Source organism: Urocampus carinirostris, chromosome 7 (genome assembly GCF_059441175.1).
Source record: "Urocampus carinirostris isolate Australia breed hairy pipefish chromosome 7, RoL_Ucar_1.0, whole genome shotgun sequence".
NCBI classification, from domain to species: Eukaryota; Metazoa; Chordata; class Actinopteri; order Syngnathiformes; family Syngnathidae; genus Urocampus; species Urocampus carinirostris.
The window spans coordinates 16,993,914-17,012,098 of record NC_142355.1 but is presented as its reverse complement, the minus strand read 5'-3'; the positions used below and the strand labels follow the sequence as shown (position 1 = coordinate 17,012,098).

General features: G+C 41.1%; 2 protein-coding genes across 3 annotated transcripts in view; one reads left to right on the top strand and one right to left on the bottom strand.

Annotated features, from left to right (window-relative positions):
• Positions 1 to 32: 32 nt before the first annotated feature.
• On the bottom strand, positions 33 to 4,736 carry ciao2a (cytosolic iron-sulfur assembly component 2A). Its single transcript, XM_088339287.1, has 5 exons — positions 4,515 to 4,736; positions 1,907 to 2,071; positions 1,770 to 1,819; positions 686 to 731; positions 33 to 423 (listed from the first exon to the last, which is right to left on the bottom strand). The coding sequence occupies exons 1-5, from the start codon at positions 4,540 to 4,542 to the stop codon at positions 323 to 325; spliced, it is 390 nt and encodes a 129-aa protein (XP_088195413.1). The 5' UTR covers positions 4,543 to 4,736; the 3' UTR covers positions 33 to 322.
• A 281-nt stretch (positions 4,737 to 5,017) lies between these two features.
• spg11 (SPG11 vesicle trafficking associated, spatacsin) overlaps positions 5,018 to 18,185 on the top strand; it is a 37,641-nt gene continuing 24,473 nt past the window's right edge. For both annotated transcript variants that reach the window (XM_088339928.1, XM_088339927.1), the window contains exons 1-14: positions 5,018 to 5,310; positions 8,612 to 8,799; positions 8,928 to 9,161; positions 9,290 to 9,491; positions 12,065 to 12,202; positions 13,160 to 13,536; positions 14,352 to 14,497; positions 14,572 to 14,668; positions 14,740 to 14,895; positions 14,970 to 15,136; positions 15,551 to 15,727; positions 15,789 to 15,860; positions 16,957 to 17,081; positions 17,154 to 17,338. In XM_088339928.1, coding sequence (XP_088196054.1) covers positions 5,120 to 5,310; positions 8,612 to 8,799; positions 8,928 to 9,161; positions 9,290 to 9,491; positions 12,065 to 12,202; positions 13,160 to 13,536; positions 14,352 to 14,497; positions 14,572 to 14,668; positions 14,740 to 14,895; positions 14,970 to 15,136; positions 15,551 to 15,727; positions 15,789 to 15,860; positions 16,957 to 17,081; positions 17,154 to 17,338 — 2,455 coding nt within the window. In that variant the 5' untranslated portion in view covers positions 5,018 to 5,119. The remainder of the gene's footprint in view (positions 5,311 to 8,611; positions 8,800 to 8,927; positions 9,162 to 9,289; positions 9,492 to 12,064; positions 12,203 to 13,159; positions 13,537 to 14,351; positions 14,498 to 14,571; positions 14,669 to 14,739; positions 14,896 to 14,969; positions 15,137 to 15,550; positions 15,728 to 15,788; positions 15,861 to 16,956; positions 17,082 to 17,153; positions 17,339 to 18,185) is intronic.

The window sequence follows — 18,185 nt, the reverse complement described above, 5'->3', positions numbered from 1 at the left end:
CTACAATATAGAACAATAAAACATGAGACAGATAAAATGAAAAAAAACCTTTATATAATCCATTTTTTAAATTCTTCACTTTTGGGTAAGGCTCTGCCTCACCTGACCACACAAAGAAATTGGCTCATACAACACTCGCACTCTTATGCACACTTTTCCATCTGCCCCCCAAAAGACAAAAAATCAAAAACAAAATGATTGGACCTGGTTAGTTTCCTGACTACTTGAGTCATCTAGGAGTCAAACATATGCAGGAATGACCAAAGTTCTGTGAAGATCTATGCTGAATAACAAAAATACACACGTGCCCACACGCATTGAGTCAATCATCAGGTTCGATGACGCACTGCTCTACGATGTCCCTGAGGTTTGGGTTCTCCATTGCGGCTGCGACACGTTCCTTATCGTTGATCTGCTTATTGACTGGACGCAAACACACAAATACATTGAAACGTCAGTAAAAAGATGGCGTCAAGGGCCATAAAAGCACATCCATTTTATTCCACTGGCCCTCTTTAAGAAATTCCAATCAATAATTGAAGCTGTACAAGTGAGTTAAATTATCTAATAAGGTTGATAAACCAATTACAAAATGAAAATAAACAAATAATAAGGGAAAACGCAGGGAAATTGATAAACGCATTAAACACATGAAACATTAAATGACAGAGTATAACATCCTTACTGTCCTCTTCGGTGGAGTGTGTTCCTTCACTGATGTATATCTCCAGCTGTTGTGAAACATATTTGTCATGAGACAGAGTGACAGTGTTCGAAATCGGTCACAATCTTTATATACAGTGTATCGGTCCGCCGTTTATTATGTGGGCACGGGACACCCTGAACTGGTTGCCAGCCAGTCGCAGGGCACACAGAGTAAGACAACTCACTAGCTCATTCACACCTAGGGACAATTTGGACCGGCTAATCCACCTGACATGCATGTTTTTGAGAATTTGGGTAGAAACCGGAATGCCCGTAGGAATACCATGCTGGCACGGGGAGAACATGCAAACTCCACACAGGGAGGTTGCGGTAGGTGGACTTGAAACCTGAACCTCTGCACCGTGGGGCTGCGCGCTAACCACCCAGCCACGATGAGAAGTAATTATGTTTATTCATTTATGCATTAATGTTTTATGCATTGTACAAATAAAATTAATTTATGTGAGGAGTATGGTGTTTGTAAACTTCCCTAATAGAATTAGCTTTAGTCTAGAGAGCGTGTTAGGCAATTTTTTCAATTTTGTCTGAAAATATATGATGTGGCTCTCTCAATATTTTTTTAAAAAATGTTTTGCTTTTATGGCTCTCTGGGTCAAAAGGGTTCCTGACCCCTGCTCTACAGCAAAATCACGAGAACTGAAACAGAGCACAAGGAGGTATGACTGTAATGGATAACGAATGACTCCCAAAACAGTCTGTATCAGGGATCTCCATCGTAGTGCCCACAGGCACCGGAGTGTCCCCAGAGTACTGTTCACATTCTCCTGGACCTGTTCTGAAAATAGCTCCCCAGTGCTGGGTCATAATTTTGTAGTAAAATGACTTTTTTTAGTGGTTGACTGAGTCTAAATAACCCTACATCCTAAGATTTAACTGGTAACAACTTATTAACAACATAGTAATAACATGATAAGTTGTTATTCTAGAATTGCATGTCAGACTGGGTGATCTTTGTACTAATAAATAACAAAAGGTAACTCTCAGATTGAAAATGACCCGTGGTCTATATGATAGCAGCAAGTTATAGTGTTGCCATTTCTCACTTTGTGTTTGAAGGGTAGACATCTCTGCAGCTTGACTTGTAAACACAAACCTGGGTAAAAACAAACAAACAATCACAAAAGCATTCACGGTCGTGCAAAAGTGGAGGATGGGACCAGACTAAGAGAAGGTGACCCACCAATGAGGGTGGCCAGGGAGCAGTGTGGAACCGTTGGGGAGAACTTGATAATGATGAGGTACTCATCGTTGCCCAACTCTTGGACTTCCACACATTTTTCTGTCACGACGTCTAACTCCTCCAGCGTGTTGGGCTTCTCTGGGTCTCGGATGGATCGGATCACGTCTGACACAAAATACATGATAAATACTTGGGATTTAATGCAAATACTATACTGAGTTTACTATAGCATATGTATGTTGGATGGCTGGCTTTAAGGGGTGGGGCTTTATGAGTGACGTCATGAGCTTTAGTTTGTTAACCTGTGAGCAGCAGGATGTGAGCTGTGCTCTACAACTATTTAATAGAGAATTTTCATTTGCATTCCATTTTTTACATTGTAGATATTTTTGTGGGTACTGGCGACTCCAGCTCCTTTTTCACAAAATTACTCAATTGCTTGAAATCACTCATGGCCAGCAGGCCAAATGTGGCCCGCCACATCATTTTGTAAGGCCCGCGACAGCTTAAAAAGTTTGAGCATCCAAAAAAATTAATCGATTAAATCAGTGCTTTGACCGAAAACCTTTCCCTAAGTTCCTTTCGACTATTATAGCTGTGAAGTGATGGCTCAGTGCCTCTTTAAGGCAGTGTAAACGGTAAAATGGACTGGATTGATACAGCGCTTTTCAAGTCACTGAAGACCTCCCACAACGCTTTATAATGTATTTTACACTTACCCATTCACACACACACTCACACACCGATAGCGCAAGTTTATAAGAGGCAATAGGGGTTCAGTGTCTTGCCAAAGGACACCTCGACTTTTATATAAAGTATTAATTAAACATAATATATAAGAAAATAATTTTAATGTTTATATTACACACATATGTTTTATATGAATCTATATAAATGCATTGACTGACAATGAGAAATTATCACAAAAATGTAATAACATTTCGTAATTTTTATATCATATGTAGTGATTAACATTACATACCTGTATGTATAGTGTGCAGCCATGCAGTGGTTAGCGCATTTGCATGAAAGGTCCCCGGTTCGAAACCAAGTGGAAACATATGTTGGTCTGGAGAGGGATGGGCGCAACTGTACTGTTTGAGACTTGAATAGGTAATCAATTTTACATTAAAGATCAGTAACATTAACTTTAAAAAACATTTAAATTCATTAAGTTTTATTTCTAAGTTATATCAGGCCGTTTGAATGATGCTATTACACTGATGTGGCCCTCTGTAAAAATTAGTTGGACACCCCTACTTTAAATAGTAAATATTGCAAATAAAGTTCACAAAACAAAGTCAAGTCAAGTCATGTTTATTTGTATAGCCCTTTATCAGAGTCTCAAAGGGCTGCACAGACCACAGATTATTGCAAACTGCAGACTGCACCATCCCCATCCTGTTCACTTCTGTGTGGTCATGGCTTTATGACGCCTCACCTCTCACACGAGATTCAAAGTGCTTTGGCTCCAGCCACACAGTCATGGACGTTGAAGCCCCTCTGTGCGGATGCAAATGAAATGAAATGAAATTTTCTGCATTTATATAGCGCTTTTCAAGTCAAGAATTTGCAAAGCGCTTTACAGTGTGCTTCACATTTGCCAATAGCGGCCGTGCAGCCATGTAAGGCGCTAACCTGATTATTGGGGGCATTAGGGGTTCAGTGTCTTACCTAAGGACATTTCGACATGTAACACGGAGGAGCCGGGATTCGAACTACGATCTCTTGATCCCAAGACGAGCGCTCTACCTTCTGAGCCTTCCCAGGTTTCGTCGGCAAAATGGGCCAGGAATCGCCACGGCTTAATGCCCTGGATAGTGCCTAGTAAGCTCAAGTATTGTTTTGCTGCATTTTCTCCCAAAATTACGCTAGTTTTGACGAAACTGCTTTTAGAGGTTATATTTTGTTGTGTTATGGAATAAATCCTAACAGAAGGGACTTTGGGACAAGGAAAAAAGGATGAGGGGGTTGTGGATAAGACGAGGAAGAATAAACAAGAGTGAAGCATAGTACTTATATGGTGGCATGCTTATTCGACCTGTCAACTTATACGATTTTGTCATATTATATGCGACTTTTAATGATAATATTTTGTAAAACAGAAATAATACACCCCAAAAATATTTCTGGGGAAAAAAATAGTATTAGGAGTATTTAAAAATTAATTTTAGCATGCATTTTACACATTTAAGTCACTCAAAGTTGACACCTTCTTTCTTTAACAATTCAATCACTTCAGTTTTTGTTAGGGTTTTAAAGACTTGCCTTAAAGCTTGAACGGAGCCGACAATAAATAGTAAATGAACTGCATTTCTTAACCAGTCACTGAGGATCTCCAAAGCGCTTTACAATATGCTTCACACTTTACCCATTTACACACTCAAGAGTCAGCCGGGAATCGAACCTCCGACACGCTCTTCCACCTGGGCTACACACAATTAATTTTAATAACTGCGGGATATTCTAAATCTTAAAAAACAAGATTTAAAAAAAAATAACGAAACGCTATTAATGAATGAATCATTTGCCCCTAATTCTAAGCCAATGGCACAAATTCGTTTACGCCACAAATTGATCACTGACTCCGTTTTTGCCAAGTTCTCACCGTAAACTTCCAATGCTTTCTCTTCCATTCTTGTGCTCCTGAAAAATATTCTGCGTGAAAAAGTGGACCGAAATGACGACTAAAAAGAACCGAATGTCACCGTCATGATAACAGACAAGAACATAAAATACGGAACGAAACTAAAGAATAACAACAAACAGCTGTCAACTGAACTCAGATCAACTCTAGATAGCAACGAAAGCTGACATGTTGTTTTAGGCTAAAGTAATCGATGGCCGAAAGAGCATTCTGATGCAAATGGACCAAAGGGGGGAAAAGGCCCATTTTGACTTATAGACTGCTTTGAGTTGCTAATGCTACATGAAATGCATGGAAAATATCCACCATCCAACACTATTACTGTAAGTGAAAAAAAATGTGACTTCTCGACACATAAATGATGATAAAAACGATATCGTCATTTGATTAAGTGAGCCTTCATATCCGTCTTCTCATTGGTCAAACACAGTCAGCTGACTTTGAGAAGTGTCACGTGACATGTAGCCCCGGTCGGCTGCAGTGTTTACAAAAACAAGCGAATGTTTCTCCAATATGTGAATCTCCTCGACACTTTCTTGTAAAGGAAGAAGTCTCCTGGGGACGAAATGGCGGCCCTTGAGGTGGCTCTCCTGCCGAGCAAGCGGCACTGGCGGGAGGTGGGCGATATTCTTAAAGCTCAGCTCGCTCCGGGCGACGGTGCTTTGCTCTGCTGCCTGGAACTCGATGGCACGTTGGTGTTGTGGGACCCGGTCGACGAGGAGGCTGTCCCGGTAAAGCTGGACGGGAGATATCAAGAGTGAGTAGGGACTCCAAAAAGGTTTATCTTTTCAGTTAAGTTAATAAATATGCAGTGACAATGCAGTGAGGTTCGTGTCCAATGTTCCCTCTAATTTTTCACTGGTCTGAGCGTTCACACCAAGTCGGTGAGCAACGCTTGAAACAACAGTGAGCAACCATAATCCCAAGTGTGGCAAGATAATTGATTATCAAACGTGTCCAAAACTTGACATTAAGTTACATTTTGCTGAGTTTCCAGCAATGCAAAATTATTTTTCTCTTTTGAATGAATTGACTGATTTTTTTCAAACGTGTTTATTTATGTAGTTTAACATTTTATATTGTACATGTGTTTTGTTGGATCATATATATTGTTATTTAACATTTTGTTTTGAGATCCTGAGTTGCTCGACATGAAAAAAAGTTCAAAAATTAAGTAGCTTGGACGTTCACTGTAGAAGGAAAAAATTACATGCAAATATTATTAGCTAGAATAATACATTTTCTTATTCAAATTATGGATTCATTTTCTGCATTGAATTATTGTTGGTAGTATGCTGATTAAAGGGATAACCACAAACTTCTTGTCTTTTTTTCATTTTCTCATTTTATACTTCCTTTTTTTCTTAACTTCTTTATACAACATAATAATTCGTAATATAATGCATCAAAGCAAGTGAGCCGTTTGAGAGCCGGCTCTCTTTAATGATTGAGCCAAAAAAGCCGGTTCTCTAAAAAGAGACGGACTTCATTTCACTACATAACTACCACATGAAATCTTAGGCCACAGATGCATGAGCACAGTAGCATCAAACCGCTCGCTTCGTTTGCAACGAAAAAAACGATCCCGAGATAGAGGCTTCCGTGGCGAACTTGATTGATTTGCCGTTTCTGCATATACGTATATACCGGATGGTACCCATAATTGAAAAATATGCGGTTTTCCGTACAGATTTTCTCGTACGTCGTACACATCTTAAAATGCATAATAAACGTACTTTGTACGGCAAAACCGTACAGGTTGACAGGTATGCAGTCAGATTGATCAAAAAAAGGAAACTACATCTCAGACCAGAAGGGTTCAAACCTTTCAGAAAGCAGGCCAGATTTGTTAAGCAGAAAACGTGTGAGGCCCAATTATTCAGTCTGGCATTTTTTGAACAAGTTTTAAAACATTCACCCGAACGGGAGAACGTGCCTAAATCTGACTCTTCTGCAAACTTTTACTCCCCGTCTCGGGAACTATGCTTATCACTGCTGCGCTTCCGACAGAACATTTGTCGCGATTGTAATATTAAAGAAAGAGCCGCTTCTCGAAAAAGACGGAATTCCAATCACTCCGAGCTTATTTGAGGGATGGGAGCTACCCGATAAGCCAGTTAACAAAACAGAACCAGGGGCACACAGATGACAGTTGTGTATAATATGTTTATTAAGGAATATTGATTTCCGTGATTCAAACCAAAATGTGATCGTAATCCATGTAATGAGTTTATTAAGACAATTGCAAACGTCACCAACATCGAAGGTGACACAATGTAGTTAAACGGTATAATATTCACGACTAGTTGAACACAAGTAGGCTTTTTTTTGGTGTGCTATAATAGCCTTGTTGTAATGCATGTTTATTTTGCATAGTTGTTTACTGATTGCTGTAACCAGATGACCATTGCGAATGAGACACCATAATCTGACTCCCTCTAACTTCTGGGGGACAAATCTGAAATACTTGAAAATCTGGTGAAATATGGAGTTTACAGAATGGTACCCTAGAAGTCACAAGTCTTTAACCCAAACATGGACCACTTCAGCAGGGGGCTGAGATTTTGGCAACACATGCCAAAATCTAAAACTAATATGCACCGATCATTCATTTCACTCATCTTGATGCAATGCTTGGCGATCAGTGTTGTGACCTCGTAGCTTGCTTTTGTAGCATTTTTGTTTGACCCAAAGGGTCTTAAGAAAAAGTGTTGCTGTGTTAAAACAGCTTACAGTTACTTCACCCAAGCTAAAGTCTGGATTTGAATCAAACTGAGAGGCTGTGGTGTGACCTTAAACAGGCAGTTCATGCTAGAAAACACTCCGATATGGCAAATTTGAAACAGTTTACTAAGAAGAGTGGGCCGAAATTCCTCCACAAAAGACTCATTACCAATTATCATAAACATTTGATTTATGTTATTGCTGTGGAAATTGGCCCAACTCGTTATTAGGTTCAGTTAGCAATTACTTTTTCACATAGGGCCAGGTAATTTATATTTTTTGTGCCTCAATTAATGGTATCGTGATCTCAAAACTGCATTTTCTGTTCCTTTGGGTTGCCTCTGTGTGATATAAAAATTGGTTTAATGATCTGAAACCTTTTGTGAGTAATAAAAATAAAAAAAAAACTGAAATCAGGAATGGGGCAAATACTTTTTCGTGGGATTGTTGGTAATCCTTCAACATTAAAATAAATACTGGATGCTTGGCCTGCTGTTAGACTGCTAATACTATCACAAATTCTGTCGGTTGGGGCTGATGTGTGTGACGAAAAAGAATCCTTGATCTCACCATCCCCCTCTGCCATTAGCCTAGAGAATTAGGTGCCTCACTGTGCAGCTGCAGACGCTCAGCACAGTAATACCTTGCATAAGAATTGTTCTAATAATTTTCATAGCATAATGAGAAAAATCAGCAATTTTGAAAAATAAAACTACGAACATTATGAGGTTAAAAGAGAAAGAAATGAAACACTGAATGCATATAACCATCCGTCCAGTTTCTGTACTGCTTATCCTCACATGGGTCGCAGAGGTGTGGGAGCCCATCCCGGGAATCTTCGGGCAGTGGGCAGGGGACAACCTGAACTGGTTACCAGCTCGTCGCAGGGTACTCGGAGACATACAACCATTCACACACTCACTTAAACCTGGGGACAATTTGGATCCGCCAATCAACCTGCTGTGCATGTTTTTGGAATGTGGGAGGAAACCGGAGTTCCTGGAGAAAACCCACACATGCACGGAGAAAACATGCAAACTCTGCACGGGTAGGCCGGTAGCTGGAATTGATCTCTGGACATCTGCACCTTGGGGCTGACGCGCTAGCCACTCACGTGTCACCCGATGAATGTAACCATTAATTATATTTTTAATTATGACCGGTGAGGCATAGCCTCAACTGACTGCACGTCTTTCTAAATAGGGCTTAAGTCAGTGTTCTAAATAACTACACTATAAAATATTTGTTCACCGATAAGTAACTAGAATTTTGGGCTGAATAATTTGATATGTGTAACAACATATTGTGTTTTTTTTAAAATGTATTTTCTGTAGCTTTACGTGGGAAAAGAATGTGACTGGTTGCCCTGGAAGAGGCGGAGCCACGCGCCTTCTAGCTGTGGCCTCCAACTGTGAGCTGAAGATGTTTGAGGTGGATGCTGAGAGAGGAACAACACTTTCCGTCCACCTTTCTGGCGAGATTCATGCACTGAGTCTTCTGCAGGAGCATCATGAGTACTCAGGTTGGCTCATGTTTTTATTTTTATTTTAAAGTCTATGTCCAAAATCCTCTTAATACCATTGAGCAAACTGACATATGCTAAAATGTTTTGTGTGCAAAGTAGCTCTTTCATTCCATTCCCACTTTTAGGTGAGCGTAGCCCACAGGTGGCACGGGTCCTGTCGTTCGTGTCGGGTGACTGCCAAACGCTGCTGGACAGTGCATGGCTGTTGCGATTCCAATGGTCATTGGAACCCCAACAGGAAACAGCACGAGCTCGGACATGCTACCGCCTCTACCAGGTGGATGGTAGCATTGGCACCGTAGCTCACTGCTGCGTGCGCCAGAATGTTGCCTTCGCCCTACTGGAGTCTGGACTGATTTGTATCCTTGGTTACCTTAAGAAAGCTTATTTTATCACCAACATCAACCACTGTCTTTGAATCCCACGACAAAAACAATTAAAGTGTGTGATGGTTTATGCTGTCCACATTTCTTAACTGGGCTTCCAGCCATTTATGATGTCACAGACGGTGTCCTCTTGGCGTTTGTGAAAGTTCTTGCCTACTTGAATGCCGGCCTTGGGGAGGAAGCAGAGCCGGACGCTTCATGGTCACGATTGTGCAGTCTGGAGGTTTCAGCTGACATGAGCACGGTTGTTGTTGTCAGTGACAAAAACACCGCCGCCGCTATCGACCTCAACCACTATTTCAGGTTCAGGTTCATCTTTATCATCCATCCATCGATCCATTATCTGCACTTATCCTCAGTAGGGTCGCGGGGTGCTTGAACCCATCCCAGCTATTTTCAGGCAGTGGGCAGGGAACACCCTGAACTGGTTACCGGCCATTTGCAGGGCACACAGAGACGGACAACCTACTTGCTCATTCACACCTAGGGACAATTTGGACTGGCCAATTACACTGACATGCACGTTTTTGGGAATTTGGGAGGAAACCGGAGTGCCTGGAGAAAACCCACGTGGGCACCGAGAGAACATGCAAACTCCACACGGGGAGGCTGCGGTTGCTGGACTTGAACCCTGAACCTCCGCACTGTGTGGCTGCGCGCTAACCACCCAGCTGCCAAGCCGCACCATCAACCCCTTAACGTTACGCCGGCGCGCTGGTGGACTGTTGATAAACAAATACGTGTCGGTACAATGTCACCAGTCACAGAAATATATCATGCCACATATCATTAGAAAGCTTAAACTCTTGGGATTTCAGATATATATAACCATTTCAAAATGTACTCATCACAGAAACACCACGATCAGTCTGAAACAAGATACCTGAAAACTATAAAGCTGTGAAAGCTCACCTAAAAGTCCACAAGGAAGTCAGCTAATGAGTTGATATTCTGCAAAAATTGAGTCATTTTATTAAGTCCAGTCCAGTGAATCCAACCGTGTAAAATCTCTACTTCAAAACACATTAAGATGCTGACAGATAAAAAGATTCCACTTAAAATCATTTATGCGTTGTTGGACGTTCATTGTTGTAATCTGCTCTTTTTCTCACTTAATATCAGTAAAATTGTTCTAAAAACGGCTGTTGGCCTGCATTAGCCAATAAGGGCCTGTTTGATAAAACGGAGATCGCTTCCTTTAGCTCCAAATATCTTAAGTCAGTAGTAACCAATTGAAATGATGATTGACACATTGGTTAGCCAATGAAATCCTGAACAGAATGTTAGATAGATAGATAGATAGAGAGATAGATAGATACTTTATTCAACCCCCTAGGGAAATTCTTGCTTTCAGCAGTATCCTTTTATTGTTTATTAACAGATTAAGGGGATGGCCTCGGGGTGCTGTGTCGTAGTTTAGCAACAGCAAAGTGGATGACGTCACACGCTAGGCCAAAAGTTTGACGTCCCTGCAGCAGATGGAAATCGAAGACAACCTTCATTTTTTTATGTTTCAAGCCATTCAGAGGTGGACTTGCTAGTGTGTTTTGGATCGTTGTCTTGCTCCATGTTTCAAGACCACTTGAATTTGAGGTTACAAACCGATGGCCAGATATTTTCTTTCGGATCTTCCAGTGCTGTCTTCCAGGCTTTTGTGTCTCTGTCTGTTCTAACAGCGCTGAAGCCGGGTAGCTCCACGTTAGCGTCCGGGATGCTAGACATGAGTTTCCGTAAAACACAGCAAACTGCACTCCCTGTACGCTTTGATGTTTTTCACCACCACAGCCAGTTTGTCTGTCTAATTTGGTAGAGAGTTTACATTTACCATCATTACACACGGTACCGAAGGCTTATAACGCCGCTCGCCGCTTAGCCTTCACCTTAGCTCCGGCTCTGCAGCCACGATAGGACCCCCTCATCACGCCGGCACGAGAATTCTTCAGGGCAAGGAGTTGATTCCTCGAACAAACACATTTTTGTGTGTTAAAACCCATAACCATAGGGTAGTATGCTGATTAAGGGATAACCACAGATCCAACGTGTAGTTGTCAAACGGGAACAAAAACACCGAAAATAGAAGCAGACAATAAAAACAATAAATCACAAAAAGAGCAAAATAACACGGGGATGCTGGAAAGTCAAGTCATTTTTATTCGTATAGCCCTTAATCACAAAGAGTCTCAAAGGGCTGCCCCTCGCGGCGCCGCCTATAATGATAAAAATGTTGCACAGATATTCACCATGTATTCAAATTACACCCCAAAATCAAAGTGCGCAACGCCACTCGTGATTCAATTTTACGCACCATTATTGAGCGCGTGTGTGCACAATCATTGATTGACTTCCGGAAAGAGAAGTCTGACATTTACAACTCTTAAAATATCCAAAGTATTGGGCAAAGTCAAATACACAGTTGCAAAACTTTTAGTGCTGTTTACTGATCATCTTCAAATTGCCACTTTTGGGAATGCCTGGAACTACCATTAGAAAAATGTGTAAAATAAAATGTTTGGTTTTTCAGATTGTGATCGGATATGACGAGGTGCATGTTAAGGCTGCAAGCTATTGTCTCACCTGTTTTCCAGCTAAGATGCTCATGCTACAGTTATTTACTATTTTTTTATATATTCCATATATTCTGAAACATTTTTTTAATATTGTAATATGTTTTGTTTACAGAAATTCTGAAATTTGTATAAATCATTATTGTCAGCATTATTATTATTATCTTATATTTTTATTACTGTCTCTATTGACATTTTTATTGTTGTTACTATTATTTGTTTTTTTTCTAATGCTGGTACTACTATCTTTACTATTGCTATAGTTATTCCTGTGAGATAACCTCTCCACACATCTCGCTCACCATCTTTCAGGGGGAACCCTGATCACCTGCTGTGTCAGGCAGTGCCCACAATGCCCCCCCTACGACCCGAGCGACCAATTGATGAGGACAAAGTGACAAGTGCCAACCTCAGACTGTCTGGGATGGGATTCAACCTAAACGCTGACAGGTGATTTCTAGTGGCCAGGTTGTCTGGCTCACAATTATTGGGTTAGACATACAATTCCATTATTTCTGTGTGGTGCTTACAGGTCAAGTTAATTCATGTTTATTTGTATAGCCTTTAATCAAAAAAGTCCCGAGGGGCTGCACAGACACAGACCACCATTTTTACATCCCTTGATCTGAAACCTACAAGAGGGCAACAAAAAACTCAAAACCTTTGTTGAGGATGACCAGGCTGCAATGGACGTTGCAAGGGCATCAACAACCAATACACAATAATCATCAACATTAAACATAGGTAAAAACAGAATGTCCAGTTGACAGTATCCTGCTCCAAAATCTTGACTGATACAGCAGGTTCGAGATGAGTGCTGGCAGGATGGCTCTGTACGTACGCATCGTACAACATCTGGGCTCGTCCTACTCCCTCAAGGCTATGAAGTCAAGAGTATGAGGTCAACACCACTCATAAGATATAACATAGAAGTTTGTGTTAAGCATAGTTTTAAATACTCCCACTGAGGTTGCAGATCATATCTCAGAGGGCAGAGCACACACTAAGGCCCGAATGGAGAACATTCTTGATTTCTTCTTCTATTAGAATCGCCAGTAGACCAGCATTTTCGTGTGAAGCCTCTGAACAGGAACAAAGGGGACAAATAAATCAGAAAGAGGGGGAAAGTCCATACTGAGGTTTATATGTTAACAACAGATCCTTAAAATCTCATCTTAAACTTACGGGGAGCCAGTGCAGGTCAACTAAAATCTGGGTACTATTTCTTGTCCTAGTTAAAAGCCTCACTGCAGCATTTTGTCCCATGTAACACGGCCTTGCGATTACCTGTTACATCTCATCCTTGATTATTTTCTTGTTTTTTCAAATGTTCACTGAGACTAGTTCAGGCTGTACTTTCGAGAGACCCCAGCCCACCAGTTGTTAATTTTCCCTTTTCTCTTGTAGGTCTTGGGGATCCCGTCTGACATCCATGTACAACTCTGTCCAGAAATCGCCCTTAATCTCGTCGCTCAGACCGGTCACAACCTCCTGGTTGTCGTCGCTCCCCCGCCACTGTTCCTCCCATGCCATGCCCACAGTCCGCAGCAGAGCCCCACATGGGGGCGCACATGTCACATTAACCGTGCCAAAGTCGGCCGTCCTGTCTCTGCTGTCCGTCTGCGATTTCTCGGCTATGTTTGTGTTTGCATTGCCTGAAAACAAGGAAACCACCGCTGTTCTCTGGGAGTTTGCAACTGGGAATGTGGCTTACCATCGGATTGAGGGTCCGGCGGCGACTGTGGAATTGTGCGGACAGAAGTATCACGCCGTCATCCTCAAAAGTGAGTCGTACTTTCTTTTAATTAGGAGTAAACTAGCTCACTTGCCTCACTATTAGTAAATGCGAAAATGGTTCTACAAGTGAAAAGTGCTCAAAACACAGCCAGTTAGTTGTGTGCACAGACAGATATTAGGAGGTGCTAGAGCACCCACACGTCTTTTCTTTCCTTAAATCGAAATTTACTATTGTAACTATGAGTCCCATGTGACCACTAGAGCATCCTGTCACTCTGAATCCTTATGTTCATGCGAGAAGATTTTGTAGGAAATAACTGATTGTGTGAGACTGTTATTTATTGCACAATTTTCTGGGCCACACAGGTGTCACAAGTGACAAATTTGGTATGCTTTTCTCCAACTGCTCATATTGGAAAGGAACAACCAGTGCTTGAAACACTGCCTTTGGTTGAAAACTTGGTTATAATTGAATACATTAAAGTCGGATTCACCATATGTGCACATTAAACTTGTCAATACATAAAATGTCAATGTACTTTTTTTTTATATAGCCCTTTACAACAATCATTTTGGTGTACCAAAGGTATTTTCAGTAGATAATAAAAGAAAAACAATATGTAAAAAAAGAAAAAAACTAAAAACGATAGAACAGGATCAGATAAGATATATGGACATATATAAATTTTAGAATAATTTATTTTTCCAATTTAGCTACTTGCCCACTAAAATGTCTGTGCACGCCACTGCTGCCAGCCCATTTAAAAATATCTGTCCGTGAGTGAGTTAAACTGAGTATTAGAAAAATGAACTATAAAGCAATGAAGATGAGGAATTCCATGTCCTTTGTGGTCCTCTGCAGAGTCGGGAATGTTCCAGGTTTTGTTCTCGGTATCGCAGCAGGAGCTCCTGAGCAGCTTGATGATGTTCGGCAGTGCTGCCACCGTCGATGCACTTTGTCACCTCAACACATGGGAGCGCTGCTCCATCCCTATCCACTCCCTGAAAGTAAAAACCAAAGGCCGCGTCTGCCATTTTGCGCGACACAATCATCCATCCTGTGTGTTATCGTCATCGTTCAGGCAGGAGTCAAGAACCGACAGCTGGATACGGTGGACTTCTACCTGAAGAGTAAAGAAGACCTTTTGAAGTCACCTAGCACCACAAGCTTCACAGAACGTACAACCTGGAAGCCAATCCCTAACATTTCTGACATTGTCATCTTGAAATAACATTTTTTCCTCATACAGGGGTCAAAACTTTGTGTCCCGCCTTGGACCTTCTGTGCGCCGCCATCAAGGAATCGAGTAACGACGCTCAAAGCCAGCAGTTCTCGGAGCAGCTTCTCAGTATCACACTGAACTTCGTCCATGCTCAAATACGCTACATGCTTATTAACATGAGCTGTAAGACTTCACACGCACATCAGCTAGCACATTGATACATTTGCATTAGTGCTGAGTGTGCAAGTTTTCTGCAGACGAGGACGAGGATGTGCGCGGCTGTGTGGATGTTCTGAACGAATATCTGAATGTGCTCAGAACTTTTATGAAGAAATACCCGTGGCCTACTGAGGGCACCAAAGAGGAAAAAGATGAAGTGCCTGTGGAGGAGGAAAAGGATGAGTGGGAGGAGCTCCCCACAGAGGTGAATTCTTGTTTTTTCTTTTACTGACTGAGTACTGTGTATTGGCTGTTATATATAATTCTAAATGTATATTCTTGTTCCAGTGGTGGATTATTTTCTATACTTAAAATCAAGATTGTCGTCTGTTCTGCTCATTTTATGTACATTTATTTTTTGTTGCTCTCTTAAAATGTCTATCTTTTAAATATTAAACTTTTACTTTATTTCTTAGTTAGCCCAGTTATCTAGAATTTGCTAGATCCAATAATTTTGCTTCTATTTGTGTTTTTTCCTGTCAAAATGAGCGACGTTTCCTGCCAATGGGTTAAGATATTCTTGGGGAGGCATACCAATACATGGATGATGCATATTTTACATGGACTGATATTTTCACTCTGAAAAACTACCTTTACAATGTTCTCTACCCTCTTACAGGAAGTAGTCCGCCTGTGCATTCTGACCAATCAGATGCCGAGAGCTCAGGCAGTATTTAGGAATCGGGATCTTCCCGAGGGGCGTCTCCCAGCCTTGAGGGCCATGGGCTTGCGTCTCGTCTTCTCGAGTCTGCAGGAACGAGACCTGCCCACCGCAATCACCCTCCTCACAAACATGGTGAGTGTTTTGACAGGAAGTCTGTTTTAGCGCTTCCAAAAGACACATCTTTTTTTTCCAGGGTTTTAATGTGAAGGAGGAACTGCATCGCATATGCGTCTACACACATGATAAAGACCTCAGAGACTTTGTGGTAAGTTGTCAATGTCACCCCACACTCCAACCTTTTCATTGACATTGGCTCATTCTCATTACTTACTCTTTCACATATCCCCTTTGTCCTCTTCATCTTTCTCCTGCCCCTTTCACTTTTATAATGTGGAATATAATTGTGCAGCATAACATATGCAACAAATTCCTAATTCCTTTTTTTTTTTACCCATTATTCCTTTTTTTCCACAAAACAATAACTTTGGAACCATGTATAACCATGAACTAGAGTATTTAACTTGCAAAATAAATTAGTCAAGTGCCCCACAAGTACTGCGTTACAGTCTTGTTTATTCTTCCCAGTCTCTCCTGCAACCACCTCTTCTGTGCCTCTCTGGTTTTCCTTGTCTCGCATCGCTCTCTGTAAAAATTTAAGTTCCATAACAGAACACTTCGTAAAAATGTAATTGGTTTATTCCCTCCCATGATTGCTACAAGCTGGTCGGTAAGGCTGAAGGTGCATGGCTAAATAGAAGTTACTGCAATCCCAACCTTACTTGTTGAAAAGGACTTTTGGGGGTTCCGACATCACAAATGCACTTTTACAGTTGTAAGGAGTCAAATTGAAGAGGAAAGAGGATTAATATGATTGAGCGTTACATTGTCTCATCCCCCATTCACACTGATGAGAATCATCTCATTCTTACGCATACCCTTGTTTCACTAATATGTTCCATTTATCATAATGTATAGCATTTACTAAAGTGGTTTTGACCCTGTCACTCTATGATATATGGATTTCATGCTGACTAATAGCTTTTTTCCATATCCTTATCACACTGACTGTGCATCTTTTATTACATGTTTTATGTACAGTACTTTCATCGTAACCTTTTTTTCAAATTATTTTAATCAACGCTTATTCCATTCTTACTCCTTTTAAAATCTGTTGTATCTAACGTCCATGTGTATCCCCTGCATTTATATGCCCTTTTTACACATTTTATTGTGGAATGCTCCTTTTCACTTTGTCTAATTCCCTTCAGCACTGAGGAATGGTATTCATTTCATGTGCTCATGAACAACACCAGACTTTAATCATATTGTACAGTTATTTTTTTCCTTGGCCAATTTTTCAGGCGGAGGAGCTGCTTAGACGGCATTATCTTTCTGAGGAGGAGCAAGGCAGCATTACTTTTATCAAAGAAATGTCACATTTGGCCTCTCTGCCGCGTCAGTATACAGATGGCGCATCCACTAGCAGGTGACCAGTCTTTGTTAAATGGTTGGAGGCTGCAGTAGTAATATGAAATCATCTACTGTATCAACCATTAAGGCCGCTAAAGCTGCCCCTGCATGATATGGGAGTAGAAGATGAGGAGCTTGTGAAGGAACTGTTGGGACAGGAAACGAGCGAGCAGGAAGAGGGGGAGCTTTGGCATGAAGTGAGACTGGATTGGATGAAGAACTGGGACCAGAGCAGCAGGACGGCAATCTTGTTGTCCAGGCGCCAGCATGAAGGTTGGTGAGCAGTTGTTGGATTGGCTAGGCAATAATATAATACCTTGTTTTCCCGATGATAAGGCGCACCCAAAAATCAAGAATTGGCCAGAAATTGGAATGTGCGCCTTATGATCCAATGTGCCTTATATGGGGACAAAATTGGAAATGCATTACCATTTGTATGCAATCATTAATCATCCGATACATTTTTTTACCTACCGTGCTTGAATAACAATAGTGGCAATAGGGATCGAACCGGGTCACAGTGGTAAGATCATCAAATCCTAACCGCCAGGTCACTAAGGACATAGATAGTTGTTCCCAATTGCATAACATTGGGTGCAATGGGAATTGAACCCAGATCTCAGCTTGGAGAGCAGCGGGTCTCTCTACTAGATCATTAGGCATGTTATCTTGTTATCACACAATCTTAGTCATAGTACCAGAAAGGTTAGAGAAATAAGAAACCAGAAAGTGATTAAAGGCAGTATAAAATTGTGTCTAAATTATTTTTCAAACCAAGCCAAGTGTTGTAAGTGACATGCATTTTGAATACATGAGGCCATGCATTCATTTATATATTTCAGGATGAACAAATTACTTCCCACTATGCCTTTCCCTTCGGTTAAGAATAATGTTAGTCAGCGACAAAATACTGTATCTCAGTGGTCCCTAAACCTTTTCTGCCAATATTTGCGCGGCTCGGTCCAATATTAACATTATCGCTTTGGTACCGTGACCTAAAATATTGTGATGATGATATGAAAGCTAATGGCTTTTCAAGTGTTGTCTGTATCCGGGTTCGATTCCTGTTGCATCCAATGTTATGCAATCGTGAAAAGTGATGTATTTTTTTTCAATTCTT